This window comes from Etheostoma spectabile, chromosome 7 (genome assembly GCF_008692095.1).
Source record: "Etheostoma spectabile isolate EspeVRDwgs_2016 chromosome 7, UIUC_Espe_1.0, whole genome shotgun sequence".
NCBI classification, from domain to species: domain Eukaryota; kingdom Metazoa; phylum Chordata; class Actinopteri; order Perciformes; family Percidae; genus Etheostoma; species Etheostoma spectabile.
Window position 1 is genome coordinate 6221619 of NC_045739.1, and position 18570 is coordinate 6240188.

The 18570-nt window shown below is 38.6% G+C and overlaps 1 protein-coding gene and 1 pseudogene across 1 annotated transcript; both read left to right on the forward strand.

Moving 5' to 3' along the window:
- Nucleotides 1-892: 892 nt before the first annotated feature.
- On the forward strand, nucleotides 893-2929 carry LOC116692900 (deoxyribonuclease-1-like; annotated as a pseudogene).
- Nucleotides 2930-6278: 3349 nt separating this feature from the next.
- On the forward strand, nucleotides 6279-13288 carry abtb1 (ankyrin repeat and BTB (POZ) domain containing 1). Its single transcript, XM_032521951.1, has 12 exons — nucleotides 6279-6541; nucleotides 7951-8013; nucleotides 8101-8156; nucleotides 8310-8454; nucleotides 8685-8844; nucleotides 8989-9034; nucleotides 9708-9824; nucleotides 10246-10358; nucleotides 10455-10553; nucleotides 10642-10809; nucleotides 11451-11651; nucleotides 12304-13288. Exons 1-12 carry the CDS (start codon nucleotides 6486-6488, stop codon nucleotides 12508-12510), a joined length of 1431 nt encoding a protein of 476 aa, XP_032377842.1. The 5' UTR covers nucleotides 6279-6485; the 3' UTR covers nucleotides 12511-13288.
- Nucleotides 13289-18570: the final 5282 nt, after the last annotated feature.

The following is an 18570-nucleotide window of genomic DNA, read 5'->3' on the forward strand; positions in this document are numbered from 1 at the left end:
CATCCTCTACGCTGTGGTCTGCTGGAGAGGGGGCAGCTCGGTCAAGGACAGGGGCAGACTCAATAGACTGATCAGGAGAGCGAGCTCTGTCCTGGACTGTCCTCTGGACCCCATAGAGGAAGTAGGGGAGAGGAGGATGTTAGCCAAGCTGACATCCATCATGGAGAACACCTCTCACCCCCTACATGACACTGTGGGGTCCCTGAGCAGCTCCTTCAGCAGCAGACTGATACACCCACGGTGTAAGAAGGAGAGGTACCGCAGGTCCTTCATCCCGGCCGCGGTCAGACTCTACAACGCCTGCACTACCTGATAGTGTTGTAGTTTCTGTTCCTGATTTTCTACCATCTACATCACACTTTTTCTGTTTATCTTTAATATTGGTATTTATATTATTTTATTACAAGTACTTACTTTTCAATATTTATGGTCTCAGGTTAATATAATTTAAATTATGCTACCGACTCTTGCTTCTTTGCTCTAATTACACATTCAACTTAATTTTTAACGTCACTTACACTGCAATATTGTTTCTCTTATCATGGCAACCGCACTTTAAAATTCCTTTTGTTTGACGGCATTTTACTTACTCAGTCTACCATATTTTCATTGTCTATTTCTTGCCTGTATTTCTTGCCTTGTATTTCTTTCGTGCTTACTTGTTTGTGTGTTATTGTTTTTTTTTTTTGCTGTTGCTGCTATGCTGCTACTGTAACGACAGAATTTCCCCGTCGTGGGATGAATAAAGTATAATCTAATCTAATCTAATTTTTAGACATCTTTGATGAAGTTGTTAAATGTTCAGATGGAAAAAAGCCAGAATGCATTAAATGCTAAAATGTGTCCTCTTTTTGTCGTTTTTGTCTTGTAGATTGTGTCTTGATACGACATTATAGTGATTCTGGAAGTGGTGGACGTGAATTAACTTTTTTTCTAGATGAAGCAAAGATTGTTGATGTTGTTTTACTACATTTATGCTTACTTGTACTGTTCTATCAGATTCAACACAACCCATCACTACGCTCGGCAGCTCAGTGCCCGCCTGGGGAGGAACAGATACAAGGAACACTTTTTGTTCGGATCAAATCACATTGCCAGACTGTAATACTTTTGTAATGTAACCATTAAACAGCTGCACTAAAAGCCTTTTTTTTCTACTGGAAGAGACAATGTTGCTGACGTGGATGACTGCTATTGAAATAAAGACAACCAGTTGAATGGATGCTTTTGCTAGGGAGCTGCTTATCCACTTAAAACCACACAAAACAGGTCCGTCTTAACTGGAGCTTATGGGACACACAAACAGGAAGTTTTGAACATCTAACAACATTCTCATGGTGGCGTTTGTTGTGTGTCTGAGTCATGTCTTTATGGACTTGTTTGTTTTTTCAAGGGGAATGAGATAGATTTAGTATGTCATTTAAAGGAGCAGAGGGCAGGTTTGTCAAGTTTGGTCAGTTGGCGTCTTCTGTGTGCGTCCACACATGTAAGATATATCATGGCAGGGCATGTTATTGGAAAGGTGAACAATTATGGCTTACAGGACTGTTTATGGTTGCAGTGCGGAAGTAAATAGTGTTGACCTCGGTGCACACCACACCAATGGGATCCAGAGAGAGAGAGACAGCTGTATGAGGTCTACCTTGTGGTCAAAGACAAATGGAAAACTGATGTGAGTTACATCATCCTGTTTTATTTCAGCATCCCGGTACATTACAACTACACATATTTCTATTTATCAGAAGAATCACACCTATTATATGGCCTATAAATTATTTTTGAATAATGTTGTAACATAGCTATTTTGATGGATTTCTCTCTTATCACAACTATGGTGTTATTAGTGTGATGCGCACTATAATGGTCATTTTTTATATCCTCTAAAACACAATGATCCAGATTTCAATGCAAATAGTGTGTATGTCACCCAAGAGGAGATTCATATACACAGTGACTAGAATTTCCACTGGCTGATTGGTAATGACTTAGACACCACGGCAAACACATCAAACAAACACACATACAACGGGCATTGTTATTGCAAAAATAAAAGCCATTCATGCAATTCCAGAGGAGATACCTTTATTTTGTGGCAGGATTATTTCTGCCCAGAATAAACACATACATATTGTATTCATATATGATCTAATGGAATAAATAAGATAAATAATTTGTATACAACAGGACTGCTGGGTATGGAGGAGCTCTGCTGGCAGCCTTTGGGCTAAACTCGGCCAAGCCATTCAATTTCCTCAAAGAGTTTGCTATGACAGAAGACATGGTGAGTTGTTCCTCTTACTGCATTTCATTGTCTAAACACCTGTACTCCGTGTAATGACAATAACGTTGAATCTAATCTAATGACTCGGGATGCACAGATCTGATCCTGATACCCAAAATTAGGCCAATGCTGACTCATAGCTGGATAAAAAGATATATAATTAAACAACAATTCTATAATGTACAGCATTACCATGTATTATTTGTAACATTTAGTTTTACAAAGTCAAGAAATCAATGTTTAAGTCATGCCCGATGTTGCCTTACACATAAAAGAATGATCCCAGTCACCTACACACAGTGAGCTTTACAGCTTATTATCTTGGATTGGTACTCGGTATTGGCCAATACCCAAAGCCCAGGTATCTGTATCAGCACTAAAAACAATCAAATCAATGCATCCCAACTTAACCAACACTTTTTTTTTCCCGCTTCTTTTGTTATGTGGCAACATTCCAACTTGCACCTGAGCCCTGAGACTAAGCTACCCCTACCCTGTTGAGATAGAGTTATGTAAAGCTCCTCACTTCTGGAAGACAAAGAGATACCAAAGATTTGACATTGCTGACAGCCAGTGATCATCAGGTAACAGAACTGTCACAGGTAAAGCGGTAAAAACTGTAATTCACCTGTCACCGACAGACATGAAGGGAAGTATTTGTGAGTCGGAACAGAAGCTGACCCTTCTTGTATTTCATTTGATATTTACAATGCGGTGTGGCCTCTGTGAAAGACAGAGTCCTTGGAATTTGTGAATGATTATGTAAAACAATTTTGCAGTTCAAAGGTTTTACTGAAAAGCCAGCTTTAATTAGTGAAGTTTACACTTTTGTGATTGACCAATGCTACCTTTGTGGTGATAATAACTACATTTTGCATAATGGGAGCTTGGATAATAGGTCTGTACATTTTTATGACCTGTTTTTAATGTCTACATTATGCATGAATATAGGCTTGGGGCACCTCAGGATGGGGTAGTCGTGACGTGAGATGAACTAACAAACTGAATGTGGTCTTTTCATATAGGAGTTGTTAACAATAACAGATTATAATTAGCCAGCTTTTAAGATAGAAGCTCAGGCTATGTTTTCTTAAACATACATTTCTCCCTCTCCGTTTTCAAAAATAACATTGTGCACAGAAGTAAGTTTTCAGAAAAGTGTTTGGTTACATGTACCTGTGTAACCTATACATGCCATTCATGCTGACAAGAGCATGCTAAACCTGTAGGTGACGAGAAGCTCCCCCCCCCCCCCCCCCCCCCCCCCCCCCCCCAATAATCATGTAGGCCTACGTGTAAACAAGGCCTCAGTCTACTGACACAAGTGGAAAGTTGTTCTTCTGTACTTACATCTTTTTAAATGATACTATATTTCTCAACATTTCAAACCCAAACATTAAGGCCCTTTTTACACGTACATGGTTATTTTGACAAATGGAGACATTTTTCTTTGTTTGTACCCTTCGTTTACACGCAAACGGAGAATTCACCTCTGAAAAACGAGTCTTTTTTAAAACCTCTGGCCCGAGTGGATTTTTTGGAAATCTTCGTTTGCATGTAAACTGAGACAACCGGAGTTTAGGCAGCAGCCAAAGAAGTTGGGAGAATGTTGTATTTTGCTTTTATAGAATTCAAAGTAAAGAAAAGTGTCATAGGTAGCAGGGGAAGGAGGACCAAAATGCAGGTTACAGGTGAACAAAAGGGTAGTTTATTGGAGCCAAAAACAGAAAAACAGTCAACAGGGAATCAACAGTTCAAGAGCCCAAGGGAAAAAACATCCAAACATCCAAAACACAAAGTCCTCCGGAGTCCAGGGCAAAAAGGGCAAAAACACACAGGACTTCAACTCAGGGAGAAACTTACAAAGAACACGGGAGGTTAGCTGACGCAGAATCCACAGGCAGACAGGCAAACACACACGGCGCCGGCGAACTGGCAAGCACACTAGAATGATCTGACAAGAGACAAAGGAAACACGGGGGTTAAATACAAGAGGTAACGAGGTACTGGGGAACAGGTGAGACATCAGGTGTATCACATTAGGGCGGGGCAGGACAGTCAGACAAGCACCAAGCAAAACTGGACAAGACTAGACAAGACAGGAAACTACACTATCAAAATAAAACAGGAAGTAGAACAAACAGACAATTACCGGGGAATCACAAGACAGCGACAACCACACACAACTGGGGAGAAAACTGAGAACACACACAAGGAGGCAAGAAGGGAAAAACAAACCCAAACAAAAACCCCAAACCACAACAGAAAAGATGTATTTTATTATAAATTTGTTAATCCTTTTGGCACATGAATGGCACATTCATAAATGTAAATTCAGCTCTAAAAAAACTAATTTTATACATTATTTCCATGAAGTTGTACTTTATATAAATTTGATTTTGGGCTCCAACAACAAGAAGGCAGTTTTCCCCTGGCTAAACTGTATTGTATTCTGTTTTCCTCATTTATGTTTATGTTATTTTGTTTACTTTTGTATGTCATTTATGTTCTGTTTCCTAATTTTGCAATAAAGACAAAAATAATAATAATAATAAAAAAAAGCAGCCAAGGAAGTGAGGAAGAGAAGAGAGAGGAAGTGATTCGTTGCTGTTGTCGCCAGGTTCGGGATTCTGATTGGCTAACGTAAACTTGAGCTTCTTGTTACACTGCTGGTGCCTCCTACAGGTTTGGCTTGCTCTTGACGGCAAATAGACACAGGTATGTGTAACACTTTTCTGAAAACTGATAGGTGTGCACAATATTATTTTTGAAACCGAGATTAAAATGTCTGTTTATGAAAATAGCCGCCCACGTGTAAACGTAGTTTAAGGCACTAATGCCCTACTATTTGCCAGGTTATGGCATTTTCCCCCTTAGAAACAATTCTATCAGTTATTACACACTATAGGTGTTACTATGTGTTTTGTATGTTTTCTACTCAGAGAGCCTGCACGTTAATGTGTTTTTAGAAATAGCCTACATATTGCAAAATAAAACGAATAAAGAATGGTTTCATACAAATTGTGTAAAATGGTTTAATGAGGTAAATGGCACTGACATGAAACATTGTGGCCTGTATACAAGGGCTTGTTTGGCTCCACTGGCAGGAATGGTTGGGCAGTTTGTTTTGTTTTAAAAGATCTAAGTGTGTGGTCCTCCCCACACAGTTTAGTTTACTGAGCAAGAAAGCAATTGCTTGGTTTCACTCAATTTCTGGTGCTTCTGGGATTCTATGGTTATGATCCAATAATTGATTCAAGGTATTCTAATGCTGTTTGACATGTAGACTTGCACCAAATACATAAAAATATCTGTCAAGACATTTATTCCGTTTCAGACTCAACTACTCTTTAACCAAACCACATAGGCTACATTGAGGTTATTCTATATTATCTCGATATTTCTATCTTCTTGATAACTATGTAAGATTTTTGACTTCCGTTCACTGAACCTCCCATGAAACGGTTTGGAGCCCCTTTGGGTATCGAGGCCCGCCTCCCACTTTTAAAATTCTGGTCTAGTTTGTCAAACTAAGTGAAGGAGCTTAAATGCAAACCTGTAAAATAAAAAAAATAAAAACAACAACTCACCGAGCAACGTATGGTAAACTGTTTTTGATTCAGTGTTATCCATAGACTGTTAATATTAATAAAATACATAATATACAGTCCATGGTGTTATCCATGTTATCGTGTAAACAGCTGTTCAAGACGTGGAAAGCAAATAGGGTTGATAGAACGCTGGCGTGTGCTGCATTCACGTGACATACGTGAGCTCCCATTTTCAGCGTAAACTAGAGCTGAGTCTGACTCTCATTTAAGTCGCATACCTGCCGTTAGAAATGACAACACATTTGATTGCCGGCTGAAATCCATGCGATGTAAAAAAAGAAACTACAGCAGGATTTAACGTTTTGTTGCGGGATAATACTAAACGTCTGTCGCCTTGTAAAGCGTGGCCAGTTTACCGTTATTCGTCACGGTAAGTGAAGTGGACGTAGTGACGTGCCTGCCGGACCACTTCCCCCAAAACACTGAGGAGGAGGAGGAGCCGAGTTTGTCAACAACTGTGCAAGAATTGCGTGACATCCAACTTCTTGAGCATCGACCGAGCAAACTCTGAAGCTCCACTAAACCATCGCTCACCTGTCCAGCAGACAGGCCGTCTCAATGCATCACAGAGGACCGAGAACACCGCGGCCAGCATGGATGTGTACGATTTGTTTAGTAGTTGCAGAAAGGGCGACATTTGTAGAGTCAGGTAACCAAAGCATCAGCTGACGTGTGGTTGGTTGTTTTTGCATATGCGTTATGTGGTTGCAGTTGTTGTTTTCTGTTTTAATCAGTCCTACCGTACAAAATAATAGTCCTTACTGATTTTGGCCTGCTGGACTGCCGTCTTGCGGCTACACTCAAAGCGGTGGTAAACACGGAAGGCAGGGTTGCTAACATTAGCTTTGATGACCCAGCTGGTAACTTAAGCTAACGTTAACGTTTCTAAATCAGCTACTCGGTAACGTTACTATATGTGCAGGTGCTGGTTACTTACCAGACGGTGGAGAATTAACGTTACTGCTGCCAGCTATACAGCTTAGCTTTGGAGTGATGTAAGTTGAAACATCTAAGTTACTGCTTTTTGGGACAGACTGACGTCTGATTACCAAGGTAACAGTAATAGTCAAAACGAGTCATCCAGCCAACTCAGTCCCAATTGCATTTTCCCCCAAAAAAGTCCCCCAAAAAGTTTATTTCTCCAGCACTGCATTATAAATGATCTGTCCTATCCAATTAAGACATCATGTCCTAATAAATGCAGATAAAAATTTGTCTTAATACCTTAATTTAAAAAAAAAAGAAGGAAAAATCCAACCTTTAAGGACATCAGTTTTCTTTGTGAATGAATACTGTATTGTAAATAAATAAAATAAAAATATAGGGGCCATAAGTATACACACCCCCATGTTAAATTCCCATAGAGGCAGGCAGATCTTTATTTTTAAAGGCCAGTTATTTCATGGATCCAGGATGCGTCCTGATAAAGTTCCCTGGGGCTTTATTCCCAGATAATCTAGATATAATACTAGATTGGCATGGTGTTATTTCAGTTAGCCTAATTGCTGGTTTGCATTGAGAGATGATTTTATCTGAAAGTTCCCAATGCCTATCTCTAGGTATGGTGAAGGGTATGTGATGATGTGGGGCTATTTTAATTCTAAAGGCCAAGGGAACTTTATCGGGATGCATAGTATCCTGGATCCATGAAATAACTGCCCTTTAAAATAAAAATCTGCCTATATGGGAATTTAACATAGGGGTGGGTTTACTTATGCCCCCTGTATTTAAAGAAGAACATGTATTTATTTACGATGTATTATTTGTTCACAAAGAAAATTGGTGTCCTTAAAGGTTGGATTTTTCCTATTTTTTTTTAATTAGGCTAAAAGATCTTTTCAGTCAACTTTAGCATGGGTTCATAAACTTATGAGCAGCACTGTATATATGCAGCTGTGTGAACAATGTATTTGCCCATTTTTGTCCATCTTACATTTTTCTCCTGTGTGATGCACCCATTTGATGTTCACTGAAAATGTTTGACTTTGTTAGTGGCTCAGTTTATGGCAGGTTGTGACAGGCTACCGCACTTAACCAAAGTTTTCTTTTTTCTATAAGATACCTCGTTGAACAACGAGACGTGGACCTCAATGTAAGAGATAAATGGGACAGCACCCCTTTGTAAGTACAATAAAGACAAGTAGTCTACTTGCTAACAAAGCACACATTTTTCCAACAACTTAAAATGTGAACACTCTTGTTTTTCAGATATTATGCTTGTCTCTGCGGTCATGAGGAGCTGGTCCAGTACCTGTTGGCTAGTGGTAAGGTTGGTTGTCAAGTAATGCAACAGAACAAGAGTGGTGCAACTACAATAGTGTAATGCCATGTTGAGCATTATAACACTGAAATATTATTTAGTGTAATAGTATAATAATAGAATAGTATAATTTTCTTCTTCTTTGCTGTGCTTTCAGGTGCCAAGTGTGAAGCCAACACGTTTGATGGCGAGAGGTGTATGTACGCCTGTCTAAACGAATCTGTTCGCCGCCTGCTCAAAGACTATAAGTGCATCAGTGTCCGTGCCATGCAGCGAGACGATTTTAACTACTTTCTGCACATGTAAGTTGGCCGTTCATGAAAACAATCTAGTTTGTCTTCAGAGCAATATACATAACAGTTCATTCTCCTCAGCTGTTTTAGAAGTGTACAGGAAAACGAAAATGAGAAAAATGAACTGCAGAAGCACAGTTTAGTACCATTGCAGTTTGTCTGTAACCCTTTTATACCACCACCTGCATGCCTCCATCAAATCTAAAATTCAAATCTAAAAGTTTGCGTTTTTGCTTCAGGTTACTGGAGCAGGGTCAACACAGTGACGTCAAGTTCCAGGTTCATGGACAAATATTTATGGCCCACCGATGTATTCTCAGTGCACGCTCCGACTACTTCACTGATATGTTTGAGACCAAATGGAAAGGGAAGAACTTGATCACCCTCAAACACCCATTGGTAGATAAGAACATCTAATGTGGTTGATTTATTCTGTGTTGCTGCATGTTGTCGACGTTACTAGATGGCCATGTATAGTATACAACCATACAGGCTTACTGTGTCTATCTACATCTTTATGGATACAACCGATTTTGATTTTAGATCAACCCTGCAGCCTTTGGAGCCATCCTGCAATATTCTTATACAGGTGAGCTGCAAATATTCGGGCTTCAACATTGGTCACAGTTTTTAAGACTTTGCAGAAGAATTCACTCAGTCAGTAACACATATTTATTATTCTGGATTAATTGGAAACCCAATACAAATAATTTACTTTCATAAAATCATAATAATCATAACATCATAATAATCATATATTTAAATAATCATATCACAAAAACTGAAAATTAACAGGCTGGGTCTGTAAATGTATTTTCCATAAATTAAATTTGATTTGCCAAATAAATTATATTTTGCTTTCAATATCATGATTATTTTTATATAATTATTATGATAAATACATAGCTTGAACTTAATTTAATAACACAAACTTTTCATTGCACTGAATATTTACTTCAGGGTACCTTTAAAGGATAAGTTTAGAGTTTAAGTCTGTCTGTCAACAATAGTCAGGGGCCACTATGAACACTGAAACAGGAATTTCTTTATGTAATCAGTCTTCCTGTCCACACTAGTAGTTAAGAGAGCCCATCCTGAATGCTTTCAACAGTACTCATAATGCATTATCTGAAGTTAATCTGAAGCTAATGTGAGGCTTCAGCCTTCTGAGGTAGACAAATCAATTGAAAAAAAGAATCAACAAGGTGTGGTTGAACAAGAGTCCAACTCTTTTCATCCCTTTTTTTGAATTCATTTTACAGGACGAATGGATATTGATGTAAGCCTTGTGGAAGACTGCAGACGACTTGCTAAACAGTGCAAAATGGAAGATCTAATTGAGGAGTTGGAGAATAAATGCAAACAGGTGTATGAATACGGTAAGACAGTAAGCTTGGTTGACGTTGACACTGCTAATACATGTACTGTATGTGTATTACCTTTGCAATACGCATTAGGGCTTCTCGATTATTACAAAAACCACAATCACGATTAGTTTGGTAAATATTGGGATTATTTATTTCAGTTACTCTTTTACTTTGGAAGCATCCTGCATCATTACTCTTTTATAGGGGATTTTCTTTAACTTTAAATAGTTCAAATTCAACTGAAAAATCTGTGAGAACTTGCAAATTACATTAGGAGCACTGGGGGGGGGCGGGGGCAGATAACGTCCTACTGAACCTTTTCACTGTAGTGTCTCATTCAACTCTTGACCCTTTTATCTAGGGCTTGCATTTACTTTTTTCCCACACAAGTGATGTCTTGTCTCTTTTCTTTCTTTCTTTCCTCATACTGAAGTGTCCAATAAGCCAGGAATCTGTGTGAAGGTTCTCAGCTTGGAGCCGCTCAGCTGTCAACTTCAGGAGGAAATGGCTCAGTTAGCAGACTGTGCTCTTCCCATTGAGCTAAGAGTGAGGACATGGTGGCAGAAAAACACTATATCTGCTACTATAGCAGTTTAGTGTGCCTATTTAGACTTCAATTTTCCCCCTGTTGATCCTCCACAGGTTGGATTTGGTGAACTTCCCTTTAACAGAGTCGACCGCTTCCCTACTTATCCTGACATCTGCTTCCGAGTCGACGGTTTCAACTTCTTGTGTCATAAGGTATAAACCACAGAGCTTGCACAACATTCCCCAGTCACATCACAGACCCCAACGCCCTGTCATTCACACTCACTGTGTTTGTCGCCAGGCGTTTTTCTGCGGACGTAGTGATTATTTTAAAGCCTTGCTGGAGGACCACTTCAGTGAGGGAGAGCAGCTGCAGTCCCAACCCAGCACCCCAGTGATTACTTTACACAACATTTCCCATGAAATATTCATCCACGTCATGTATTACATCTACACCGATGACACACAGGTTAGTGCACAATTTGTCTGTAAACAAAAGAAAAAAAAAAAAAAGTGCCTCTGGATAGAGGGATGTCATAAATATGCAGCTTAACTATTTCTTCTTCTTTTTTTAGTATCCTAAAATTATTAGACTATAATACTAACTTTTTGAAGAGCACTTTTGGTTGTATTTCACATAAAAATATAAAGTAAAAAAACATTTCAGAAACTTCTATATTTATGCTTTAAATGTAAAGCAGCTATAATCAATATTGTTATGTTAACAATGACTTAAGTGACTACTTGTATGTATTTATGCCTGCTGGATGTATAAGTAAGCTACTGATTGCAAACATGTTTGCTATGTCAATGTTGTGTTTACAGCTTGTTTCCTCAGTTATTGCTAGTTTAAAATTGCATGCCCTTTTGTAACCTTAGTTATTATGTGGTTGCACATTGTCCCACCTACCCTGACATGTTTGCAACCTTTTAACATACTCAATATTTAAACTATATATTGGATCCACCAAAAAAGTACAATAACATGTTCATGATCTTTAAAAACATAATTGGTGATTGTGAACACATCCCCCTTAAACAACATGTTGCAGCTGTCATCATTATTATCTGACAGCTGACTGGATTTTTTTAAAAAATTTTTATGTCCAGCTGATAACAGAGATCGTGTTTGACGTGCTGTGCGTGGCCGACATGTATCTGCTGCCGGGGCTGAAGCGTCTTTGTGGGAAGGCGCTCGCGAAGACAATATGTGAGGACAACGTTCTGTGCATGTGGAAGATGGCAAAGCTTTTCCGTCTCTCTCGGCTGGAGGACCACTGCACTGAGTTCATGGCTAAGACCATTGAGCGGGTGGGTGTCTGTTTCTCTGTTTTGACACTGGGTGAGGCTTTTTTTCAGCTGGATAACAAGAGAGTGTCAGGGGTTTCGCAGCTGGTGGCTAAAGTGCACTCAACACTTAATATCGGTGTGTTGAATATAAAGCTGGAACAAGCGTAACTCCCCATGAAACTACAAACTCCTTTGTGTAGGCATAAAACAAACAATATTTAAGGTGTTAATTAGTGAGGCGTTGGTAGTCAGATTTATTTTCACCTTTGGACAGAGCCAGGCTAACATTTGTTTTATGCAAAGCTAACCACGTCCCAGCTCCTGCTTCATACTTAGCAGACAAACATCAGTATCAACTCTTTGCAAAAATGGCAAATGAAAACCAAAATGTTGAACTATTACTTTAAAGTGCTCCCATAAAATCAATTAGCTTACTTGTGTACTTGACTACTTCTTGTACATCTATCATTGCCATTAAACCAAAAGTCACAGTAAAGATAGACCTTTGAGACCATATAATAATACTTTTGCTATGCTACATAAACTAGATCCCAGTTTTTGCAATTTAACACCTGCGAGCTGAGGTCGATGTTCTGGATTCTCTGGTCAGCTACGCTCAGTTCTGCCCTTGGGTTAAACTCACACCTGTGTACCTGTCTAACATGTGTGTCAGATGGTGGAGCAGGCTGAGTTTGCAGAGATCATCAAAGAGGATGCTGCGTCGTTGGAGGAGCGGCACGAGACGGACTCTGTCCCTCTGGTGGACGAAATCCGTTACCATATCGCCAGCAACGTGCAGACTTACAGCGAGATCGAGGAGGCCAATCAGAAACTGGAGGCCTTAGAGGAGCTGCTCTCCAGCATCAATATTGACTGCTAAGGGGGGCGACAGGTTGTGGCTGCAGCTGCTGTGCAGTTTAAAGTTTTTAAGATGGATGCTTTGGCAGAGGCCTGGTGGTGCAAACATCTGTAGGGAGAACATGTGCGTCTGTATGTTTTGTAGGTTTTATTTTGTTTACATTATATTGCACAGAATATATATTTCCAAATGATGGTCAGATGCATATTCAGATCATGTTCTTAAATGTTTCTTTGAGTGAGACAAATCAAAAGATATTTGGTAGAAAGTACCAAGTTCTGCAAGATGGTCTTGGAGGAAATTATGTATGTTATATTTACAACAGAATGTCTTTCAATTACACATGCATGGATTTATTTTAAGCATTATTTGTAGCTGCTAGAATTTAGACTAGCTTTATTTAGCTTTTTTAAAATGTACTTTGGCCCCAACAAATTCAGCACTAGCCCTCATATCAAACTCATTTCAAACATTTATGACTTATTTATAATGTTTATGACACATTCATGACAGTGTCATGTCCCTCTTATGTAGATACCATCAAGTAAAGTTTAACAAATATTTTCGACCTGTAAATCCTTATTTTGAGTTACAAAGAGTATAGTTTTATTATGCATTTCATGTGCAAAAGCATGCAGTTTTTATTTTGGTGGATGAACTTCACCACACTTATAATTCTTCCACTTATTCCCCTGTAACATATTCCTGCCCTTTGTTTAAACCTCAAATAGAGAAAAAAAAAAACATTTTCTGCTGCCTTGTATGACAGCAAACCTCTCTTTCCCAGTGTGTGCACAAGAAAAAAAAATTGTTACTAAACTGTTTGCATGTAAAATCCACCATCAACACAAGGAACGTTATAAAGATTTGTTTTTAAAATGTTGATATCCATTTTTCTGTCCCAGTCTGCTAACAGAAACATCGATAAATAACCGCATTTGTTTTTGGCAATTAAACGTGGTATTGCAAGCACAACTTGTGGTTTATTTAGTGTATATCGTGAATTTTAAAGTGTAACTTGGCTTCATTAAATTGAATAGTTTTTTGTCATGTAATTCATCACAACATTTTTTTTGGGCAATGTCAGTCTGTTTGTCGGTACAGACATTTATTCCTCTCACAGGATGAACTGCAAACCTTCAATTAAGTTAAGACATAACTGAGGTATTTTTTTTTTAGAGCCAAAGAGGAACAATTAAAAGTCAGCGCTCAGCTTCCATCTTTAGTATTTAAAAACATTGGCTGTCTAGTCGGTCTTTCAAGCCTTAAACAGGGCCAAAATACACTTCTGTTCCTCTGCTACATGATGAGTTATCCAGACCTCAGGTCATATGGGGCAGGTCTGCTTTCTGTCCCCAGAGTCAGAACTAAACATGGAGAAGCAGCGTTGAGTTTTTATGCTCCACATATCTGGAACAAATTCCCAGAAAATGTTGCACTCTTAATACTCCGTCTTCTCTTTTGCAACTTTATTTTGCCAGTTCTGTTCGAATTACGTTTTTACACGAAGCAGCACAGAATGGCTAGTGACATCCTCGTCACTGAACTTTCACCTTTCAGTAACATTAATCAGAATAATATCCAGAATATTTATCAAATTAAATGACAATGAAATGACAGTGATTTCCCTAAAGAAATAGCATATCCCTTATTATAGGAAACTATTAATACTTTCAAATCAAGGCTGAAGATTTGAATTGAAGGATTTTTTAAATTGCTCTTTAATGTTTTCTGTAAGTCACTCTGAATTGCCAATTATTGCTGAAATGTGATTAATTAATTAACTTGCCCTGCCTTGTAACTATATTGATCATCCTCTGACTTTTTGTGGAGCGTCATCATCTGGTAAACTCCCTCTATTTAGCTTTCATACATTTTAAGGTAAAATTTAGGAAGCCACCTTAAGATGGCGCAATTTCTCAGTTTATCATCCCTGAGGTTGTGGTGAGTTGCCTCAGAGACACTTCATGCACTGTGGGAAATGAATCCATCAACCAGTTATTTCACTTCACTGGGACATTTTCCTGAATGGTACTGTTTGACAGTTGTCCAAATAAATCACTCATTCATCACAAGTCCACAAAGTTGTGAAGAAGGGCAGAAATAAGTGAGACGTGAGGCGTCACATGTTAGCAGTGATTTAAATGTGCATGTGTACATCAATGTACTTGCCCTATAGTTCCCTGTGGGCTCCATCCCTCTCGTTATAAAGAGTCTTGGAGGCAAAGACAAAGCAGTACGTCACCCCAATAGAGCCCTGAGGTATAGAACAGCGTGTCAGGTCAAATCCCAACAGGGAAATGTAAAACAGAGCTGCTGTTGAAATACATTTAAGAGCAGTTTAACTGAAACACCAAGGCCATCCAATAGACAACAAAACCTCTGGCTTCCAGCCCAGAAACTGGGAAGACAAGAATACACACAATTAGTTTTTACCCCAGCAAGCTTCCTTTACAAATGTTAAATGGTTGTTGCTAAGCAACTTGGTGTGGTTTTGGTCTTGGGTGGGAACGTCTAGTTTATTGGGTTTAAGATGGACATCACTACTGCTACATGCATGCAGTGTGTACAGGAGGGACTTATATTTCTCGTCACTTTATCCAAATCCACGGACACTGTTTTTATAAGTTCACCTAGCATTTCTATGATAGCAGTTTGGTGCCTCAGTTAGTTCCCTAAGTCTAAACAGCTCTATACTGGCCCCAAGTCAGAGCAGTACACAATGACGCCTGAAAACTGTAAACTTGGATTAACCCTAGTGTTGTCCTTCGGGTCCCGCAGACTCTCCTGTATTCAATCGTATTTTTCTGCTGCCGTGCTACCTCGGCCTCCGGGGTCCCCGAGACCCATCCTGCACTCAAATGCGTTTCCCACTAGCCTTATCTCGTCCTCCGGGGTCCCTGGGCCCCGATGAACGAGGCAGGTTTGTGGTGGAACATACGTACTGTATAATCACATTAAAATAAACAAGGGTCTCTGAAACCCGAAAGGCAAGGCCACGACGGCAGTTGACATGAAATGAAAAAGGCCCCAGGGACACTCAATCCACAAAAAATTAAATTCCCTGTGACACAAAGGACATCACAAGGGTTAAGTTTAAAGCAAGACTTTGTCAGATAAATTTGACATTGAAACGTTAGTTTACAGGAATGCTATTTAGCCATGTTAGCGGCAGGGCTCCATGGATGGTCAGACTGAAATATCTCAACAACTACTGGACAGATGTAGATGAAATGTACATACGTTCATGGCCAGGATAAAGCCTAATTACTTTGGTAATCCCCTGATTTTAGCTTGCCACAAGCAGGTTGAAATCTTTGGCTTTTGCTAAAATATTTCTACAATTATTGCATGGACTGCCACGCATTTAGTGTAGATATTCAGCTTGCCTAGAGGATGAACCTGAATGACTTTGATGCTCCTCAGACTTTCCTCTGACACCACCAGCAGGCCAAAGTTCTAACAAATCGCTATGGAATGGCATAATATTTGGTACAACCATTCATGGTCCCCAGAGGATGAATCCTATTGACTATGTAATCCCTTGACTTTTTCTCAAGCAACACCATGAGGTTAACATTTGTCGTTATTGAGTAAAATGTCGGGCCATCGTCGGGTCACATTTTTACTTAAATACCTGCAAAACCAATGGGGTTCTCATCATCCTCAGCTGTTTGGTACTAATTAGCAAAGGTTGGCATGCTAACACATAGTAAGCTAAGATATTTTAGCATTTAGCGTAAAGCACCGCTGTACCGCATAAGTGTAGACTCTTGTTCTTGTTTACGCCACCTTGATTGCAGAACTTTTATTGTCAGTTAACACCCAAATCTCATGGTCAGTTTGTTACCTGGCACAGTCGCAAAAAACATTCTTTGCAGCCTGTCAAGCAATTAATCAGATTGTCCCTTTGCCATTTAGTGTGATTTCCCAAAATAGTTCAGGAGTGACGCCCTAAAATAACTCAAACAACATTACTGTCAGTCATTGTTTTAAAATGAAAATACAAAAAAATAAAAATAGTCATTCTCAGCTGGTATGAAACCAAACTCTAAGGTGACTTCTGCTATGTATCATTATACTAACCCGTTACATATTCTGATGTCACACACCAAACACTTCTAATTGCAATTCAAATCACCAAATCAAAAAAAAAAATCAAACCAATTTTTTTTTCAAATTGCTGGCAACCCACTGGCATGCTTGCAGTTGGAATATCCTCAAGTTGCAGCCACCTTAACAAAAGGACACTTAACTTATTTGTTATGTTTCCTGTGCAGATCTTAAAAATGTCATGTGTTTTTGCACATAAAAAAATCTTGAATAGGCAAGCAAAGGGTAAAATTTCTTGGCTCTTGACTTATGTCACTGCGTGACTCATGACTTCACTGTGACATTTGTCTCCTCATATAGGAATCCTCAAGGGCAGACATCTACCAGATAAATAGAGGAACAGCTGTGTTTTCTGCTTATTCCTTTAACCTCTTAAAACTAAAGTGTTTATCTGTATACATGGGCTTCTCTCACTGCAGTTACAACACACTAAAAATCAATAGTGGGAGGTGTGGTTCCCAGGGGCGATTCTAGGATCAGACCTTTAGGGGGGCTCAGCCCCTAATGGGAATGTGACATTTACAATTTCTGCTGCTTTATACTTTGACTTCATAACTTTTCTGAGGCAAACATTGTGATTTGTTACTTTACTACATTTATTTAACCCTCATGTTGTCCTAGTGTCAAATTGACCCGTTTTCCCATATCAATGTAACTTTTAACTACCCAACTGGAATTTCCCAAATAACATGATGGATTCCTCACAACACTCTTTGGCAAGTACAAATCAAACTTCTACTTTCATTAATTTGAGGGTATCTTATTTAATTTTAAAGCATTTGAAAAACAAATTTAAGTGGTTTTGAAATAGAATAGATTAAAAGATTGAAAAGATTAAAAGACATATTCCAGTCTGTGATTATCCATCAACATCTCTTCCTTTAATTGTAGTCTAAGTAATTCCTAATTTCTGCTTTTCTAACTCAAACATCAGGCATAATTTCCTATAAATGAGGTTTGTTGACCATAAATTTAAAAAATATCTGTAAAACTAGTAAATAACTCAGTGTTATGTAGTGTTGAAAATGTCAAAAAAGAGTGAGAAACATTGAAAAAAAGTGTCAAAAGTGTTTAAAAAAAGGGACACAAATGTAAGAAAAGCATAAAAACATTGATAAAAAGCGTCAACAAAAGTGTTGATTTCAACGGGAAGACAAGGGTTAACAGCTATAGGTAGTAGGGCTGTGCTGCATGAGAAAAAATATGCAATACGCAATGAAGTTGTTGAATATTGCAATACTGATAACAGATATTCAAGTGTACTAAGCTCTCTATTTTTGCTGCTTTCAGAATTCTTCTAAAATACAACAAATTGCTTGTTGAATATAAAACAAATGATAGAAAAGATTTCCAACATTCTTTTTTTGAAAAGAATGTAACACTAAATCAAATATATAAAGGCATTCCAAAACTGCAGAAACTGCATCAGTAGAAACTGCACTTTATAATGTGTCTTTTGCGATGTGAGAGAGATTTTGATTGCAGGGCTTTTACTTGTAGTTCAAGTAACTTTATTTACTAGTATTGCCCAGTTACAGAGTACAAGCATTTTCTTCTCTGAGTCATTTAAATGGTAAAGAGACAATAAAAAGGAAGACAGTTAACAAGATAGATACATAGACACAACAATACAAAGTTAGAAATAGAAATGCTGTTGCAATGTTTATATTTTTTATATTAAGTAAGTAAAGGGTGTGAATACTTCCTTTACCATTGGAGGATGTACAATCTCTTGTGCTTACAGGAGCGTATGCTGCATTTTTACCATACCATCATTAAGACTCTCTTTCTTAAAAGGATTGTGTTCTGGGATGGACAAACCTGCACATTTTCGACCAAGTCCCCTGAGTATTGATATGTTTTCCCAGGCAATGGAAAACATAACTCACTGCCGCTGTCACTGGCAATAACCTGATTTGCTATTAGTTAGGGATTACCACCTGAGAGAGAGAGAGAGAGAGAGAGAGA